This window comes from Egretta garzetta, unplaced genomic scaffold, assembly GCF_000687185.1.
Source record: "Egretta garzetta isolate BGI_Z169 unplaced genomic scaffold, ASM68718v1 scaffold7, whole genome shotgun sequence".
NCBI lineage: Eukaryota > Metazoa > Chordata > Aves > Pelecaniformes > Ardeidae > Egretta > Egretta garzetta.
The window spans coordinates 2,593,016-2,613,587 of NW_009260350.1; the positions used below are offsets into that span (position 1 = coordinate 2,593,016).

Consider the following 20,572-nt stretch of genomic DNA (forward strand, 5'->3'; position numbering starts at 1 on the left):
TATTTAACTAACTGCAAAACTCCACCCTTTTCCTCTTGAAACCTACCCACCATTCCCATGGGCAAGGAGCAAAGGTAAGAACGCAGCCTCATTCTTAAGCTATTCTATGTACTACAGCTCAGTTGCTTTGCACTAGCTCCTCCTCTTAATTCTATGCAAGAATATGTTTTTGTTTGCATATTTATGGCACCCTGGTTGGGAAATGACATATCACAACCTCAGCATGCCCTGTAGTTTCAAATAAACATTAGAAAACAGACTTCACATTTCAAAGCCTGCATTTGCAATGTACCATATTGCTTCCTAAATTTCACGGCCAATCACTAACACGCTGAACCATACATCAAATCTTATTCTAAATTGCCATATGTACACATTTCTAGGTACCCAATCTACTTGTAATACAGATTACTGTCGAATCCTTGGATAAGTAAATGCACATGTATAATTAAGTCCACTTAAAATCAAACTAGTCTCAGAATTGGGGTAGAAGAATTATATATCGAGATTTATGACCTTTAATAGGAGCATTAAAATAAAGTAACTTTTATGTAATGGAAAACATACCTCTCCAAAGAGAAATTATGAGCTAACTTTAGAAGAGTCATGTTTCTACATTTTCTATTTGCAATCCAGTAGCATGTGTGTGTCACTAGAAGTTCATTAATTATTGTATATACGGCATTACCAAAACGCAATTGTATGTGATTTTTTTTATTATTATTATTATTATTTTTTGAAGGCGGCATTTCATCTATTTTTAAAGATTAAATTTACCACTAGAGCTTACCCTGTGTTCTTGGGATTACTCAGTACATGAAAATACAAACATCAGTAATGAGTTCTATTAATGCAGATTTTACTTCAAGCTAACTTAGATTTACTTCACACAGTTAAGTGAGTTCATTTCACTGGAAAAAAAGATTCCCTGAAGCAAAAAACATCAACTACTGTGGATGATATTGCCCAACATATTGCTGAAAAATAAATTCTACTGATTGGATTTTTTTTTCATTTCCCCCCCCCAAGCAGCACTTTTAAAAATACAATCTTTTAATGATTGTTTAATTTTCATATAACTAGAATATAAATCCTTTACATACTGCTTTGCTGCAGCTGCAGTATAATGTCTCATTTTTCTAGGAAAAAACCTAATTACGTGGTTCACTGAGTTGCCTGTGGTAACACATCAATTTTATTTACATTCAAAAGTTGGACTTCAGTTTGGTCTCGACACTCTAGTTAATTCCAAGCACATTTTATACAATAGTTCTCTCCAATTCATTAGTAATACCTCACTCTAGCTTTGATTTGAAAAGGGTTCTGAGCTATTATAATCTTGGTTCAGATTTCCAGCACTTTCTGTGCAGCACCACATTTGTAACACCATCTCCATTCCACCCTTAAAAATACACGGTTTGCTGTGCAGTCCACTCTTAACGAAACAGTTCTGCAAAAGAATCATTAAACAGTCACTGCCAAATGCAGCTACGAATGTTTCACAACAAATACCGATTCATTTTTCCACAAAAACACAACAGAAGAACAGTAACTACTGTGTGCCCAATAAAACTTAAAGATTAATTACTCAACATTTCAACTACTTCAACTGAATTAAGCTTGTATTTTGAAAGCAAGAAGATTAAAAGGAAAAAGTATGGTATGCAGTAGAGAAATCCTTGGCTTTACCTTCCATCAGTGTCTTTCCTTCTATTTTCAGAAGGTAGATTGTTATAATTAACAGTAAAACCTCCAAATTCCCCAATATGAAAAGATTTAACATGTTAATTCTTGAGATAGAAAAAAAAAAATATGATAGAATGCATTAGGCTATCTTACATCGGACCCTTAGGTAGATTTCATATTTTCATGTTACTTTTTAGACTTAGATATTACAGACTGATAATGAATTCATGTGCACCATATGTATTCATTCAGTACTACTCTGAACACTGAGATCCACCGCTAATGTTGAGAGAAAAAACACTGAAGAAAAGAATTAAGGAAAAGGTAAGCGCAATCTGACTTCTAAATGGGAAACTCAGGTTTGATTTTTCTTTTTTTTAAAAGCTCATACCCTTTTTGTCCATAACCATAAGCCAATTTTAAAGTAAAAAGACGGAAGAAGTTGATGTGGTGGGAAGAATATTTCTTTTAAAAAAGAAAACAAAATAAAATGAAGACATCTTGCCCAGACACAATAAGGCTCTTGTCAACTTCGTGTGTATAAAAGGAGTTGGCATTTTCCCATGAAGCAATTCCTTAGTCCCAAATGATGGCATAATAACCTCATTTAATATGCCTCCTTAAAAGAAAAAGTTTATTTTGTCTCAGCTAAACTTCAACTGGCAATCACCGGACACCAATTAACAGTGTCAAATATAAGGGTCACAGAACAATTCCGCAAGCCGAGAAAGTATGAATTCCCTTTTAAATCCTATATTCTTTCCAAAAGAATGTAAAAGTTTAACTTTGTTTTTATGTCTTTGGAAATAATCTACGCTAGGCAATTAAGAAAACTCAAATTACTTATCTTATTGAAAGTAATCAACCCAGAAACAGACTTTTCAGTAACTTAATATTCCAATAAAGTCTTCTGTCATATGAACCTACTTGTTAATTCCACTCTTAGCTCAAGAACCGGCAATTAACCATTTTCAGATTTCACTTCAAATTATTAATAAGTGGTACTCAGCTGCTTGATATTCGTAGCTTCTTCTTAAATTGAAAGCCTTCAAAAATACTTCCATTTCAGCTCCTGTGAGACTCCTTCTGTTCCTTGCTCGTAAACCGCTTTTCCATATATTAGCTGGTCTCATTCTAAATAACACTGAGCATGACAACAGTCATGGGGTTTATGTAGTTACTAGGGCACATAAAACAAACTGTAATATACATTCCATGCTTGTACACCCTTCAACTAAGCCTATCAAAGCAGGAAACAAGGAGATAACCTCCCGGTAATTTCAAGGAAGTATCAAAGCTAGCCATAACGCAATCTCAGCAGCAAAACACTCCCTTCTTTCCCGCTTTCAGAATCTTATAGTAGAATGAATGATTTAAGAGCACTTTCATTAAAAGCAACACAATTAATTTGTATACCCATTTCAGCGGAAGGGGTGCTTATTCTTGATTTTATGCATTGCTTCACACACTTAAAATACGTTTCGACAGAGAGGAACATCTTCTCATTCAATAATTAACATACCTCGCTACACAGCGGCTAAGAACGTATTTTGTATCTTCCAAAAGAGTCCCCAATCCCTTATAACTACAGTAAATCAAACACAGTACCTTGCAAGAACCCTGAATAGACCATTTTAAATTGAAGCGGCAAGTAAAGGAGACTTTTCATTCATTCTTTATCCTCTTCTACATTAGCAGAACAACAAAAAAAAAATTTTCCCCCAAAATTGAAGTTTTCAATTATTTTTCTGTAAATCCCTAATAAATACTGAAACAAACCATCTACTTAGCATTTATAGGTTCAACATTTACTTAATTTAGAAAACTTAACTGATAAAATAAACTTCAAAATCTGGAAGTTAGTAAGTGAGCACCAAGAACCCTACTTAGCTGTAATAAAAATACCTAAATTGAGCTCTGGCAAGTTGTTCTTCTCAGGAAACTTGCTTGAAAACATAGCTGGCATGCTGTGTCTTTCCGACACGAAAATCTACCCATCAGCAATTTGTGGGTAGAGAAACAAGAGCATAAGTTAAGTCTGGGCCACAAATATATGGTCTAACATGGATGCCTTGCAAGAGTCCTTCCTAGAGCAAACATTTTTTCCTCTCAGCATTTATCAGCACACAGGGATTACAACTGCATCAGGCCAACATGCCAAGAATTCATAAACAGGAATGAACTGAGGCTCCACATTTTTCCTGTCACAGATCAGTTTTAACTACATTTTTTTAAACTTACCAAGCTGTGAATATCCTGAACAATAATCTTTCAGGAAAGATTTAACAAATTAATGCAAGACAACCTACTCTTCATAAAAGTTTCCACCAATATCCTGATGTTCTACATCCAGTATAGTACAAATGTCTAGTATCTTTGAGGGGGGGGGGGGGAAAAGCACCTCCAGCAATTAATGGATCAAGTGCAATATACCAGACAATACATAAAACCAAAGGCTTTGGCTCAAAAGAATTCAACCCACAGAATAATAGTAACCTCAGATACACCACCTTTCCTTCACAAGCCCTTCTGTCAATCTGATCTTTTTAGGGGGAAAATATCTTTAAGTGAATTTTCACTGAGAGCAAGTCAAGAGTTAACTGCAACTTTACCAACGCTTCAAGGACAATTGTCCCAAGAGTAGCAAAAAGCTAAAATTATATTTATTTTCTCTCAACAAGCTTTGTACTGTTGAGCTTCTATTTTGAAACTGTATGATGAAGCACCTGTCAAATACAGGGCTTTCACTCCTGTGCCATGCATTGCTCAGGCCAACAGTAATGGCTGGAGGGTACAGATGGGTGTCTGGGGTTTCTCACTGATGCCCTAAGTTCCTCACATTATTTGTCTTGTCTCCATAAATTCACAGAGGAACACATGTGATGGCAATCCCAAATACCTACCAGAATCACTGATTTTAGGCAAATAAGTCAATAGTTCTTTAAATAAAAGCGCATCCTTCCAGCAAACACCCAGAATCTTAGTTACTCATTCTCAAGACGCTGTCTAACATCTTGACAGTCTTCCAGAGTCCACCTCCAGGGTCAGGACGATATTCTCAGTAGCAATGCACATCAGAATGCCTGCATTATTCCTGATAATTCAAGTATTCTGTACCACAGATGCAACAAAGTTGAATATATCCATAAACTCAATATGCAGATTACAAGTTTATAGACAGAACCATCAGACAAAAAGGTTGTTTAAGATGTTTAAGTAGTCTTTGCAAAAGCAAAGAAGGCAACTAAGGAACAGATATCACCTGCTTATAACCTACATGGAATGCATAGGGTACAAGTGTGTGGTGGGAGAAAAGAAAAAAAACCCTAGAGTCAAGTATAAATTCTCTATGGTGCTCCAGATGGTATTTGGTCACCAAATGCAAATGAGATCACTGCAACTTGCAAATCTACAACTTTCCTGTCAAAAAACCTGCCAACAGTAAGATACTATCTCCTCTCCATTCCGTTTCTTCCACAGAATTTACAAAAAAAAATATTTTTATGGGAAAAGGCACAGCAGCTCTAACGCTTGTCAAACCTCTTCAGGCAGTAATATCATTAAATAGCATTTATCCTTGAGAAAACAAAACTTCCACAACCAGAACACTCCCAACTTTTTCAAACTCACTCAATTTTTTTTCCTCCCACTCAGTGACCCCATGGCAATTAGCTTTTTTCACTTGGGACAGAATAAAGATCTTCCGTCTTTCTTCAAATTTAAAACCCAATCATAATAAAAAACAGAACACAACAGCTGAGACTGGCAGGAAAAAGAAGTGTAGGAGTATGTGCAAAAGACACACCTATTAAGTTCACTGCTGTCTAGCTAATCTAGCCACTTAACTGGTCTATAGCTGCTCTGCAAATAATTGTTTTTACTTAATCTCCCATGACAGCATTTAATTATCAACACAGTTTTGGAAAGCTACTACATAAACAACTGTTCGTAGTACCTCGTGTTTATAACTACTAAGTTGTTTTCCCTATGACTATTAGAAATTATTTTCTTAAAGGCAGATTGTTGTTTCCAAAATCACCTACCTGGAATGTTACAAAGGTAAGGCAATCCACACAGCTCATATGCAAAACCTTAGAAGGGGTGTCTGAAAGAAAAGTCTCAGTCTGGACTTCTCATTTGTTTAACCAAAGTACTAAATGTCATACAATATTATTTGAGCAACTCTGTTATTCAGAAAAATCAATAATTCCAGTTTAGACTCGAATGAATAAAAGATACAGACTTAAATTTAAGTTCCCACTAATTTTTCATTACCCTATTCAAAATTTCACTTCTAAAGCACAAGTCCTAGGCAGGAAAAGAGAAACACAAGACATTGTGAGCAACTTCATACTTGGTAAGAATTCATCATCATAATTATTAACAGCCATTATTTCCTAAAGTTCATCAAGCTCAAAAGACAGGATTTGTAAAGCTGAAACTGTTTCGGACGGGCTCTAGTTTTCCACTTGGATTTGCAGTGTCAGATTTCTGGGACTCGTGCTCCTAAACATAGGAGTACAAACACAAAAGCAAAGCTCTGGTCATTGAAAATTAAGTTCCTGACCACAGTGACAATCCAACCCCTACGAGCAAGATTTTAAGCCAACGCAGCTGATTTCATGACTAGGTTACACCAAAACACACAGCGTGCTATCGTGGCTCAGCTGACAGGCAACTAAATTACTACGCTTCAGTAGCTTACTTATTTTCTGTTTGTATGCCCACATGCAAAATCCTTCATATTTTCAAGAGCATGTGAACTCAGGAAACTCATTTCAATTATCAAATATTTCAGTACTATGGTCTAATTATACAATAAAAAGCAAAATAACCTTGTTTCTTCTGCCTTACCGCTCCATGAAATATTGAACACAAACAGCATCCTTTGTCATATTTCAAGGGATCAATGTACATAAACGCCTCATTCTGGCAGAATCTGATGTTCGATATTTTGCCATACTGATGTTTGAACTCTAAAAAACTACTGCAGAGAGCAAGACAACCTTATCAGCAGTAAACTTTATAGTAATGTAAAGTGAGGTAACTGTAAAAGTGTTATCTGATCAGTCACTACAAGCGTTTCAATGTGCCTTTAACATTGAAGAAGTAGACCTATCATTATATGATTTACACACATTACAAAGAATTCCAAAATCTGCAGTGGCAGGGAAGAGTCAAGGAGATTACTTCCTAAATTCTTGTAGGGTCCTGACAGTTTGCAGGAGCACATTTCCTCTTCTTTCAACTACCAAGTACCTTATTCCACTAAATGAGTTACACATAGCCCTCCTTTCTCCATCTCCAAACTCAGCTTCACATCTCTCCACATCCCTCTGCACAACCTTTTTCTTTCAGGCATTTTTACTTTAATTTGAGAGAGCATTGCAAAGAAGGATCACTCAACAACAGTGCTGTTGTCCCAGGGTAGACCTGTCCTTTCCGTACAGCTGGCTGCAGTGTTGTGAAACACACCATGCTCAGACTGGTTTTTATCAGTGTGATACTGCTCAGTTGACACTTAACAGTGCTCTTACAGACAATTTTCAGATTTAAACCCACTTAAAGATTATTGTACTGAAGGCTCCAGCCCAGATGCTTCATAAAATTTTGGACCAGGCAAAAAAAACTGTGTCAAAGTGATGCTATTCTCTATTTACTATACTCTGTCCCATACTATACTTGAGCAGGTTCAGCTATTCATACATTTAAATGCTTCACCATACCATTATCACTGGAAATAGCATTATGTTGTTGTAACCAAGATGTTGGAGATAAACAAGCTACATCAATTTACAACAGAAACAGAAGCTATCACCTGCAACTCCCCTCAAATAAAAAGACACTTAAGTCCCACATACTGCATTTGAAAAATTAAATAAACTATATTTCACAAAGAGAAAAGCATATATTATTAAAGCTTTGCTGGGTAAGTAGAAATATTACCCATGCCTTCATTCAAAACAGGTGCCTCATAAAAAATTAATGTAGGTGGAATGGCTTGGTGCAGCACTTCTGAGCCATCTCTTTAATTATACATGATCACATAGCTACCTGCATGAAATACGCCTAAAGATACACAGCCTTTCTTATCTGTGATTTCACAGGCTGTATAACCAAATAAACAATCTGGTATTCATGAAAGTATGAAGTTTGTAATGGTCTGAAGAGAGCTGGTCAGAACAGGACAACAAATAAGAAAACGAACGTAGCACGACCCAGGACCAAAACAGTGTGTGGCAGAGGGAGAGAGATAAAGGACAACTAAAGCACACATGACAAATACAATATTCTACATGTTTGAACTGGCATACAAATTTTATCACCAAGTAACCAGAAGGTCTAAAGGCTACCAGCATGAAAATTTATTGAAAAGACAAGGAACTGATCCTTATTCTTGGTTGTTTTGAAAAAGACAAGGAAGTGATCCTTATTCTTGGTTGTTTTGGGTGAACTTCTTTTCATCCGAGACACAAGAGGTAAAGTAAGAGACAAGTATTCATGCAGTCTAATAAAATACCTCTTAAAAGTTAAAGTTTCTAGGCAAAGTAGCTCTACTCAAAGCAACAATACCTCATTGAAAATGAATTAATATATAGTGGATAGTCATAGCCAAAAAAGATCACAACAGATAAAGTTAGTTTTGTTGTATAATTTTAAGGCTACACATTCTGGAGGCACTGAGGACAATCAAATTGCATAAAACTTACAATCACATGAACTTATCATTATCACTTTTGTCCTACCTTCCCCTTCCTTCTTTTTATTACATTCACTTGTTGCAACTTGCCTCCATTTATGCTCAAATCGTGTAATATGACCAACACTGCAAGTTCTGACCATGCAGATTTACCTGTGGTGCCACGGAGTTTACCTGACTCTTTAGTATAGGTGTTTTATTCCATTAACTATATGCCAGAGTTTATTTTTTATTATTATTATTATTCTTTGAACTAGCATTTACTCTTATAGTACATCTGAGATTTCACAAAAATCTAAGTAATGATGTTGGATATAGGTCTCCTAAGTTCTTTCAAGTTTTATCTTGCTTTTTATCTGCAGATCACTAGCAGCAGCAAACTCAAATTTACAAACTTTTTTTTTCTTTAGGTCTTAATATATAAGTTGTGACAGAATCACATATGGTAGCAAGTTAAAGCCTTTAACGACAGAGTTCCCTTTTCACTGGGAAAAAATATAACTAAATCAAGAAACAAAGAAAGAGAGTAACTTACTGTGCAGTTCGCGATGTATCACATCTACAAGATTTGGTTCATCTCCCCACCAGAATATCCATAGTTCCTTACAATCCGGTTTGACGTCACGGCGCCACACGCAAAGCAAATTGGCCTGCAGGCAGCGGATGAAGCTGAGCAGAATTGGATCATCCTGTGCTGGGGCTGAAATGATAGGGCCACAGTCCCCATGACCTTCAAAATTGTACCTACGCCATTTGATGCCTGTAAGTTCAGCCTATGGAAGAAAAAAAAAAAAAGCCATTAAATCACTATTTCAAAATTTAGTTATAATCATTTCATTTTCATTGTTTAATTCCTTGAGTTTAGTTCTAAGTAGCCAAAGTTAAAAAGTCCTCCTATTCCCATACTCCCCTCTTTTCCCTCCCAAGAAAAAAGGAAAACAATTTTAGAAACAATACTGAATAAACCTGGCTTACCCATGCATTTAGATTTTTCTGACCTGACTCATTTCCAGCAGATTCATTCATTTCTAACCTTACTGTTATCTTATTGTAATCTTACAAATTAGAAGGGGAAAAAAACCAAAAAAACAAAAGACAAAACCCCAAACAAACAGGGGGAGGGAATAAGGCCCATTCCCCACACGCTACTTGGTGGTCAAGTGAGTTCAGTGTCAGCCCAAAAGCTGACCACTTGAAGTACTACAGGATGTAAGAAAGCAAGTGATTTACTGAAAATAGTGAAATAGGACTTTCATATTGTGATATTACAGGTTTACCACACATGCTTTTTATTTTTATTTTGCTCAAATCAACAAAAACAGAATAAGGAAAGTTGCCATTTACTGTTTCTTGACCAGACAGAATTTTCTTATTAACCATCAAGGAAGAATAAAAAGAACAGGAAAATGGCTACCCGGACTTTTGGGAAACACTTTCTTCTACACAGGTTGAAAAATCTGCAGAAATGCAGGTGTCCCATTGCATAGCAGTGTGAATAAACTACCAGGGAAGAAGCCACCAAAGTACTCAAACATGAAAGAGCTGGCAGCTAGAGCCAGGTCAGCAGAGCAACGGTTCTAATTTTTTTTTCCCCTCTTTTCACCTTTAATAGCAGATACTCACAGCTGTCACATTCAGTTCCCCTTCTTCTCCGAAACGTCCAGATTGCTCCCTTTTTATCTACCCCCATTACCCTACCCATCACACTCTTCCTCTCCCCTCCCCAGCCTGCTGCCTGGTTTCCCCTCCCGCTTTTCTTCCGCTCCCAGTTTACCCTATGACTCTTGCTGCCTCTTCCTTTCTCTCCACCCTCCACTGGCTCTGGGCGCCCGCCCAGGACACAAGGAGGAATATTCCTGTGACTTTTAGTCTAGCTAGTGGGAGTATCATTATCAAACAAAAAAACCTGGTATGTATATCCTCCATATTCACAGTGGGCTTGTATTCTCGATTCTAGCCCACGTCACCACATTCTTACTGCTGTTATTACCTCTACCACCTTATTTACAGTATTCACATCTTCACTCTGCTGCTCAGAAATAGCTGGTGTGCTCAGCTCTGAAGTGGTCCTACAGGAAAAGCCAGCTGGTCTACAGCAACAAGCTGCAAAAACTCAAATACAGCATCTACACCTTTGACGAGAAAGGAGAGAAGGGGAAAGACACAGCAGTGGGAACAGGAGCCCACCCCACTCCCCTCACCAAGTAATAAATTAAGCTGTATCTAAACAGTAAACATTCCTTTCCTTCCTCTGGACAGTACATATAGAAAATACCAACAAGAAAAAGGGTGAATTTTTACTCCTGAAGAAAACAAAAGACTTGCAGATCACATATTCCTCCCCTTTTCATCATCTGCGTAAGGGCATTTAACCTAGTGGCCTACACCGCTCCCCCAAAACCCACACTACGTCACATACACAAGGCTCTCCCTTTTCAAGTCCACAAACTTAGTTCATTTAGAAGTGTAAACTCTAAAATTCATTGTCCTTTGACCACAATTGGAAGTAGGCTGTTACATGTTCAAGAGCTAGCTGGTTAACTGCTGAATGGCTAAAGGTGACGTTCATCATACCAACACCACAAGCAAAAAATACTTCTATTTCTTTGATCATATAAATATATCCTCTAAAAGAGTTTCACCTCATCTTGCCTGTATGTTGCCTAGCACAGCAGGGTTCTGGCCCATGACTAAAGTTCTTGTGACTATGCCTCAAGGACTATTTCCCCAAACACCAAATTACCCAGATTCAGTTTACTGTTGCCTGTTTGATTTTCCTCTGACAGGGCCTCACCAGGCGCACAGGAATACAGTAGCTGACCTCCACTGGGAAGGGGAAAAATCTGACAAAACAATGAAGAGTAGTAAAATTGGTTTCATTTTTTGCACACCCCTAAACCACCAGTCATCTTCAGCTTCCACATTGCAGAAGCCATGCTACCATCCTGCATCATGTCAGCAGGATACCAACGGTGGTTAAATCGCAGGCAGTACCAGATTATTGCTGCTGAAGGCTTTCTACAGCCAGCACTACTGCTTTTGCATGCGGCCAGAAATGCTGATCCTCCATTTAAAGTTGTGGGCAACTATGGATGGGCAAATCAGAAAAGATTGTGAAGACTAGCCGAGATGCACAGCATATATGCTGCGTTCCTGGCACAAAAGAAGGTACGGGAGTGCAGGAGGAAGAGGCAAAAGGGAAGGACAAAATTTTTTTCACAGCAAGGTGCTGTGTAGCGCTAGAATACCTCACACATTACATAATATTCCAAGAGAAAGTCCTTACTCATGCTTCTCCAAAACACCTATGTCTGTTCTACATGGATCTCTATCTATAGCTTGGAAAAGGAACGTGCAGTGTTTCTGAAATAGTATGACTACAAATCACAAAACACCAAAGATTAGTGCCAGCATAGGCAACCTAGGAAAAAAAGTCATGCTAAATATTTATGTCATGATCAACTAGGAACATATGATAAGTCACAAAGAACATTGAAAAGGATGATGACAGAAACAAAAACCAAAAAACCCAACCGAAAAAAAAGGTTACTCAACAGCACCACTCACTTGATCAACACAGCAGTAACTAGAGATCAGCTGTAAGCAGCAGACAAGCTCCTGCAGCTTTCTGGCAGCTCGGAGGTACCAACCCATAACATCCCAACCACACAACGGATGAAATATAGTCAAGAAAAGCATACAGAAACCAGCAGAGCTGCGTCCAATTTAGTTCTACACTAACAAACTTGTGGAGCGTCTAATTCTACAGACGGTGAGGAATGACACACTAGTAGTAGAATGAACTACTAGAGCTAACCAGGATCACTAGTGCCCACACGCACAGAACATGACTCCCAAGAAAAGGAAAGACAGTACGGGGCGGTTCGGACTTAGTAGGAGCACAAAATGAGATCTCACACATCATTTCCCGGCTGCAGTTGCAGAGATGCTGTTCAGTGCATTTATTTAGATATGTCTGTTTCTGTTTAAATTTTTAATAGATAAGCATCAATACTAATCCCTCAGAACCTCTAGATTTTGTCCTCATATTAATTAAAACTGAATTCAAAAGAAGATCTGAATCCAGAAGTAGTACAGATGGGGAGATTGCACCAGGAACACTTATATATATTCCACGCCTCTACAGATGTTTTGTGTAAAATATTTAACACACTATAGGGAGAATATCTGCATCCACGTGGAGTTGTTTTGTTTTTTTTTTTTAATTAATTCATTTAAACAAACATCACTAGTTTTAAAAGGCCTCAATCTGCAGCAGGGTTTTTACAGGCAAGACAGCCAATGGCCTGTAGTTCTGGTGACTGCAGTGAAGAACCAAACGTGGTTTCATTTATGCTTCAGCAGCAGTGAACACAGGCTGCTACCAAAATGGCAGCCTCTTCCCCATCCCCAACCATGCATTTCTATCTCCCAATCTGACATCACATCTAGTGATCATGCAATCATTCGGTGAATGGAATCAGTTCACCAATTTAAAGACGAGAAACAACAACGTTTATCAGATCAGCACACTGACAGCTTACCCTGCAGCCACATAATCACTGGAGCAGACAGAGGAGCAGGAGTGCGAACGCCCAGCTGAGAGCAGCAGTGGAGTGGGATCTCCCCTTTCAGTGACAGCTCCAATCAGATAAAACAGAGCATTATGCTGCACACAGAGGCTGTTGTTAACATACACCTTAAACCAACACAAGCAAGCACGGGTGCCAAAAGCAGTCCTGGACTGGCCTGCCTTCGCTGCGTCAGTCATCTGCTCCTGACTTCATCACCACTCCTGCTCACCAGCAGCACTGCCGTTTGCATAGATTGATACTGAGGTGAACTGACTGAAAATTGGAAGTAGTGTATTAAATGGTTTTTTCCTCTACTCAGATCAGCCCCCAACCTGATTCATTAAATAGCCACAGAGATGGTTGTACCAGTAAGGAGGCAGCAAAGCAGGTCAGGGAGGGTAGAGCTGCTCCTTTTAGCAAAACTGCTGATTTTAAAGCAGCCTGAAGGATTCACAGAGATAGAAACCAAGATTGCCAACCTGAGGCCAAAACTGTGGACATGCTGTTTAACCCACAACTGGCTAGAAACAAATGCAGAACAAAGCAAAAGCCTTGCCAGGTGATGTAATCTATTGTGTTTCTTGCATCTTTTCCCATATGCATACTCTTGGCTTATTACAGTCGCTACAATGTTCTTAACATTGAAAAGCCTGACAAAAAAAAGGAACTTACAAATACGTGCTATTAACCAATATTGTTAGCAAATCGTGCATTATGCAAGAGACTTTTTGCTTTGGTTTATGAAGAACATACGTTTTGGAGGACTGTGCTGTGAAGGGTTCAACTTCCCAGATAAAGAGGGGCTTTTTTATTTTTTTTTTTTTTTCTCCTAAATTTAGTTAGCTGCAATTTGACACAGAGTAAAGTGTTTGTAAGATGCCTGTTCTAAATGCACTGGGCCAAGCCTCTAAGGAAACGGAGAAATCTGATCTCTATGTCTAACTAACATCCAAAAATCTTTTCTAACATTCAACTTCTTACAGTAAAATTCCCAAGACACAAAAAGATCTGTGTCTGACGTATCCAAAAGCAGCTATGAGGGTGGAAGAGCACATTCAAACCCAAAATTCCACGTAGGCATCAAAACATCCCCAAGAAATAGGCATTAATGAGAACAGTCATGCCAACACTTTCATGCAGAAACACAGCCATAGAAAGTGTGTCATGTATGGCCCTCCAAGAAGGAGCATGAACGCAGATTTCCTTCCTCCTGGGTGACCACCTGAACCGTTACACTCTGCAGAGTGAAACGGCTTAAAAAAAAAAAAAAAATGAACTAAGAGTATTCAAACATCCTCTGATACCCCCTATACACATAAGCAAGCAGACAAGACAGCGAAAGCAAATGAGCGCTTTCTCTTGCAACCATTAGTCTGCTGCCCTAAATACAGACACCTTCGCATCTATCTGCACCAGCTGATGGCTGTAGCCATTTTAACCCCAGGACAGCATCCAGAACTGTAAATTCCTAGCAGAGATAAAACCTAAGCTCTGATTATTTTCCCCCCCTCAGGCTTAAATCAGAATAATAGGCAGGCAGGAATGGTCTTCTGCTGATCTCATAGCGCTCCATTCAGGTTGGCAGAGTTTGGGCTGCTAAAAATCACCATTCCCCAGTAACATTTCACACTGCACAACTTGATTCTGGCATGCTACCAGCAACCCTAAAGATTTAATTAGTGCTGTGTAGCCACTGTGACTATTTTCCTCTTCTGCAGTCCTCACAGATGGAACACAAACAAAACATTTCTTCCACCTCCTCTTTTTTTCTCATCTCCATCAAATGCTATTTGGGCTGTACATGTTGCACAGGAAATAGACAGACCAATTCTAAATTAACTTCTCCAGAAGACTGGAGTAATTCCGCCCATTTTAATACACAAAGCTCCCTTGGAGATATTATACAAGAATACAAAGAAATATACAATAGAGAAAAAGGCAGAGCATCAAAAGTTTGAGAAATTCTTGTATTTGGCCACACCAAGTGTATGGCAGAGTTATTTCTGTATTACTGTACTTCTCTACATTAAAAACAATGGCTAAAATTGCATAATCACATGTTATTTTCCTGTTTCATATAGTACAGAAAGGTGAGAAAAGCTAAGGCAGGTTCAGGCTTCAGAGTGTAGAAAATCCGTACCCCAGTACTTCCAAAGTAGGAAGGATATACCTGAAAGGGAAGCAAAGATCTACAGAAAAGGCTTGAAGGGTCTTGCGAGCAAAAGAACGAGATATCCATCACACAGGCCCTCAGCTCCAACCCTGGCTTTCTCAAAGACTTTCACCGTGGGCATTGTTCAGGTCATTTTATCTTTCTCAGTTCTCCTCTCTGAAACAACATAAAAAAAGGGGTATAAAAATACTTCCCAATTGCCTGTCCAAAAGGTACTACTTGGACAAACCCAGGTCTGCACGGCACTTCAAACACAAGTTTCTCTAATTGTCTTAAGGAAAGCAGTATGTAAAAAACCAAAACCAGACGAAAGCAAACCACATTGCTTAAGTCAGGTACTTCTACAGACAAGTTTCAGTTAACCAAAGGGAATATAAAAATGAAAAAACTTCCATCATATGCCTTTCTAACCACAGGGAAGATGTTAGGTTGTCCAGGGTACCTTAAAACGCTGTATTTACCAGCCTCTTATGCTAGGTGCAATCTAAACAATTTCTCTAATCTAGATTCTTGTTTGCTTCTACGTAGGATACTGTAGTTGCTAAGTGTCTTTAGTCTACAACTTATGCTTCAAGTCAGAACATAAAAAACGTAAATGCTATATATATGCCAGTTTTATTAGAGTCTCATCTTTGAGAGCTTCATTCAAGTAAGTAGCTATACTGAAGCCACTGGAGAGTCATACTAAGGACTACTCACATGAGTAAAAAAATCTGCATAAGAAAGCCCTTAGTTCATAGTCCAAGAATTTAAACTGTAGTTAAAGGTGTCATGGGAATTACACCACCATTTTAATTAAATGCTATAAGATCTTGCAGACAGATTCAAGATTAGCACCATCTGTTTTGGTTACAGTGTTTCACTACATCATCCTCACACAGCAACAAAATAGCATTTCACACTCTGCTCTGGTCCTTTAAATACCAGGTAAAATTTATGTCATCTACATACATCTCACCAGGAAGGAAGGACAAAAGGACGGAGACAGGAGGACTGGAAAATACTCCATAACAACACGTGCTTATGGGGGAGGCGCACACACGCTGACAAGAACTCTTGTCCCCCACTCCCACTGAAATAAAATATTTAGTAACACCTGCCTAAGTCCCTGTCAAGTGAATTGAAAGAACAGAGGCAAGAAAAAAAAAAGAAAAAACACACATTAAGGAACAGAGGAGACTGCTTAACCAAAAAAAAAAAACCAACAGTTTTTCTTCATAGCTATTTATTGTTTCTACACTCTGAGAAAGACTCCTATTTGTTTAGCACAACTTTCTATAATGAGACTGAAGCAGAAGCAGAAAGCACCTGTACACAGACTCTCTCATTTTTTACTCCTGGGTCTGTTAACTCTCTTGGTTTAAAAAACCAAACCAACCAGCTCAACCCTGTGTAGTCTCCTGAAATCAGATCATTTACTAAACTACATATTAACATTCTCCTCTTTATCCCATCCATTTAAAAAATGGGGGGGGGGGGGGAATGGTTTGTGTTGGTTTGTGTTCCCTTCCCTCAGGGCTTATCCCTTCTGCCCCTTAAAAAGGGAGGTACCATATGGCAGTGAAGAGAGGCCTTATCGCGTGCTGAACGAGCCGTGGCTCGGCTTCAGCACGACATTTCTGCTAGGCAAAGCAACTGGCAGACAAGCATCACAATAAACAAAGTTCTTCAAACTTTTTCATACTTTGAATTCAAGAAAAAAAAAAACCATACATTAAAAAAAAATCCGCTAATTCTGAAATAGGCTTCACATGGCCCACAGAAAGACTATGCCATGCTTCCATGCTTAGTGCTTCAAAGAGCTGAACGATCAGCTGAGCTGCGCGTCGTTCTTCTTAATATGTAACTGATCAACAGCAGAATGACATCTCTGACTTTAATCCTTTCCCAGTAGAAGCAGAGTCAAGTGGATGGAAAAAAGGGGGTAAGAGACAGCCACTAACAGTCTTTTTAAAATGAAGGATGAAGAAAAAATACCTTTTTGTTGTGGTGGTTGTTAATTTGTTCTTAAAACCAGCAAGAAACTGAGCACACCACCTCATGCAGCACGTGTGCCCGCAACGGCTTTCTGCTGGATAAATCCCTTCATACCATGCTGCCCTCGTCCTTCGTACCCCCTGGAACAGATTATCTAAATGCTACTACTCCAGAGCTGTTTGTGACAAGCAACAGTGTCAGGGCTTTTGTATGTCATCTTTTATCTTTGCTGAGTCTCCATGAAGGATTTAGCTGTAACCAAAATCCTATTATCAGATATCTTCCTGATGGACTTCTGTACCTGGGGACATCTGAGATACTATATCATAATATCGAGGACCAGAAAACTAAGATACTTCTAAAATATTAGAGTCACAGAATCACAGAATCGCAAGGGTTGGAAGGGACCTCGGGAGATCATCCAGTCCAACCCCCCTGCTAAAGCAGGCTCTCCCAGAGCAGGGTGCACAGGACTTCATCCAGGCGGGCTTTGAATATCTCCAGAGAAGGAGACTCCACAATCTCCCTGGGCAACCTGTTCCAGTGCTCTGTCACCCTCAAAGTCAAGAAGTTTTTCCTCATATTCAACTCAAACCTCTTATGTTCACATATGCCATTACTAAAAGCCACAAACTAATCGCATGAGCTGCTACGCCTAAGAAGAAAACAGTACTGACAGAAATGAGGTATTTTTTCCTCTCTCTCCTAGATGTCAGTGTGATTCTGCCTATGTGGGAGAGGAGGCAGCCGGGAAGATTAATAGATTGTCTCAAAGAAACAAAAGTCAAACCAGGCTCAAAAAGAGTTTGAGGTGGCGAACAAGTACCATCTTTCCCAGTGGAAAATATAAAAGGACTCCAATATTGATGCTCAAATTGCAGCAGTTCTGGCAGACCCAGAAGCTACCACCGAAGAAGTTTTGAGTGGCAAGCATAAAAGAAAGAGTAATCTGATAAAAGGGCCCAAATTGCTGACATGTATCCCACCCAACACAGAATTTCAAGGGTAAATACTAAAGCAAAAGACTGAAATAAAACATAGCAGAAGGCAGGAAAATGAACAACTGAAAGAGAAACAGTATCTTCCTAGAGTTCACTGCAAAAAAAAAAAAAAAGGTTGGCAAAACAAAATCGAATGTTACAAATTCCTCTGGAAGAAACAGAAGGCAACACAGAAATCGTTAGGCCATCGCCATCAGGATCCACTGCAGCTCTGCACCTTCACTGCTAACTGCAGTTCCTTGTTTCACCACATCAAAAAGAAAGAAAAGTTACAGCAATGGTCAAAAAGTATATATTCCATACAACAAAAAGCATTCAAGGATTAAGCCTGTTTGGTCTAAAAGAGGAAAACACTGAGGGTTTCCAGAGAATATTCGCTGGTTATGTCTTCCAGGTATCAAAGTAAATTAGCAGAATGCAGACTCAAACCAAAACGATATGGCTGAACTTTTTGTGTAAGGATAAAAAAAAAACTTAGGTACTAATATAAAAATTGTCTATTAAATATCTACCTGGTCCAAGAAATCTCTCAACCAAATACATACAGAGCCTGGGAGATCATTCAAGGGAAGTCCTTGACCCACTCTTACATCCTTCTCCAGCCTTCTCCAGGCAACTGCTAACGTTTACGGGGGAGCGCACTTCTGCGGTAGATTTTTTTGGGTCCTCTGTTCTCCCAGAAAAACTGCAGCACTTCTATGAGTGGCTATAGCAAGCCTCTAGGTTACTTCCCATGTAAAAAGCCACGTAATACAGGTTGCTATCACTGACAACATAGCTGTTAAACTGGTAAGCACCAACACAACACTTCATTAAACCCAGAAGGCCAAACAACCACTGGCCACTGCCCACTGTCAAGACAGGACACGACACCTTGACGGACTTTTGTTCTGATTCAAAGCTGTTCCTGTGCCATGTCGTTTAGCCAGGTACCATATTGGCATCTTTGAAATCTTTATCAGCACATGAGGGGCAGCATCAGTGATCGCCCTCAGAATAGCTCAAAACCTGCCATCCTCGAGCCGGTACCAAACGTCCATCAACGAAACAGTAACAGTCATTAGGGGCAGACTCCAGGAAGTCTAAAAAATATTTACTATAAACAACAACAACAAGAATAAAAGAAGGAATTTGAGAGAAGACCTTTGAGTTACATCAACATCTTTCACCTTCAGGGAATGGTGCTGGTTAGCAAATTTCCAGTCCCCTAACCAACTCAGCAAATCTCAGTACAGAGGTCCAAACCTGCACCTGGCTCGTCAGCTCTCTTCCACTGTAAAGGCTGTAACTAGGTTCAGACAGAGATGTAAAAGGATAACCTGATAAGCATGGCTGGAAGCCAAAGGGCTGAGATTTAGCCATTGCTTGAAAAGATGCTTTCAAGTCAAAAATACTCAAGACACAAAAATATAAGGAAACTGAAAGATGGCAGCAGCATCTTCTCAGGGCAGCATGCGGTTGAAGCTCACGTAGCTATGCACTTCCACACACTTGTACTTACTGGCTTTTGCACCAATACACATGAAATGGGAAGGTGTGCTACAGTCTCGCCTCCAAGCATGAGAAAGGGAAACAGAAAAGCCAAACTGAACAACAACACAGATACTGAATAGGTAGGAATCTAGGTTTCAGAAGATGCTACTGCACGAGACCTCTCCCTGTACCTGGAGAACATACCTACCCAGTAAAGCCAAGACAGAGAAAAGCATTTAAAATCAAGACATGGTGGGGGTTGATTTGTCTGGGGTGTTTTTATAGGGAAGAGGTGGAATGAAGTTAACCCACTTCAGAACTGAAAGCATACAGGTGTAGGCTGCATGCAATGGAAGCATACGATGCCTGGAAGCAAAATGCCATCTCCAACACAAAAGACAAAAGGAATTTAACACATTCTTTTCATTTTAATGAACCCTAGGTTTGGGTAGTGGACTACCCCACAGGTCAGGTTACAGACACGATTTTACAGAGCATGGTAAAAGGTACCTCCGAGTTCTGTGATGCTTCAGCCAGTTTCTTTACAAAAGGGAATCATTAGATTAACTTCTGAGTAGATGGTTGAGAACAGATACTAAAATGCTAACTACTGCTGCACACTTCAGATAGCACACGAAAGAAAGCAAACAAATGTGCGACTTGCTAGCCAAAGAATCCCTCCCTCATTCTCCAACAGCGTGAATGATTAGGCTTGCAAGTCCCCTTCAGAAAGACAGAATCAGAACTAGGTAACTGCCCTTTTTCCAAATTAAAAACAATCCCCTCTTATAGAATAATCCAACACATGAAAAAAGATGACAACAGCAAATCTGCAAGTGAACGAAGGAATCTTCTCTCTTCCCCCAACTTTAACTTTCTTTTATTTTTTATTTTTTTTTAACTGAAGGAGGAAGGAAATGTCAAACATCAGAGTCATACAATGGACTATCAGATGTCTCCCAAACCAAATAAGCTGACATATGGGCAG

General features: G+C 39.0%; 1 protein-coding gene across 1 annotated transcript in view; it reads right to left on the reverse strand.

Annotated features, from left to right (window-relative positions):
* The window catches only part of MED13L (mediator complex subunit 13L), a 208,600-nt gene that overhangs the window by 179,396 nt on the left and 8,632 nt on the right, over window positions 1-20,572 (reverse strand). Inside the window, 1 exon segment of the mRNA XM_035898424.1 lies at window positions 8,922-9,159. Coding sequence (XP_035754317.1) covers window positions 8,922-9,159 — 238 coding nt within the window.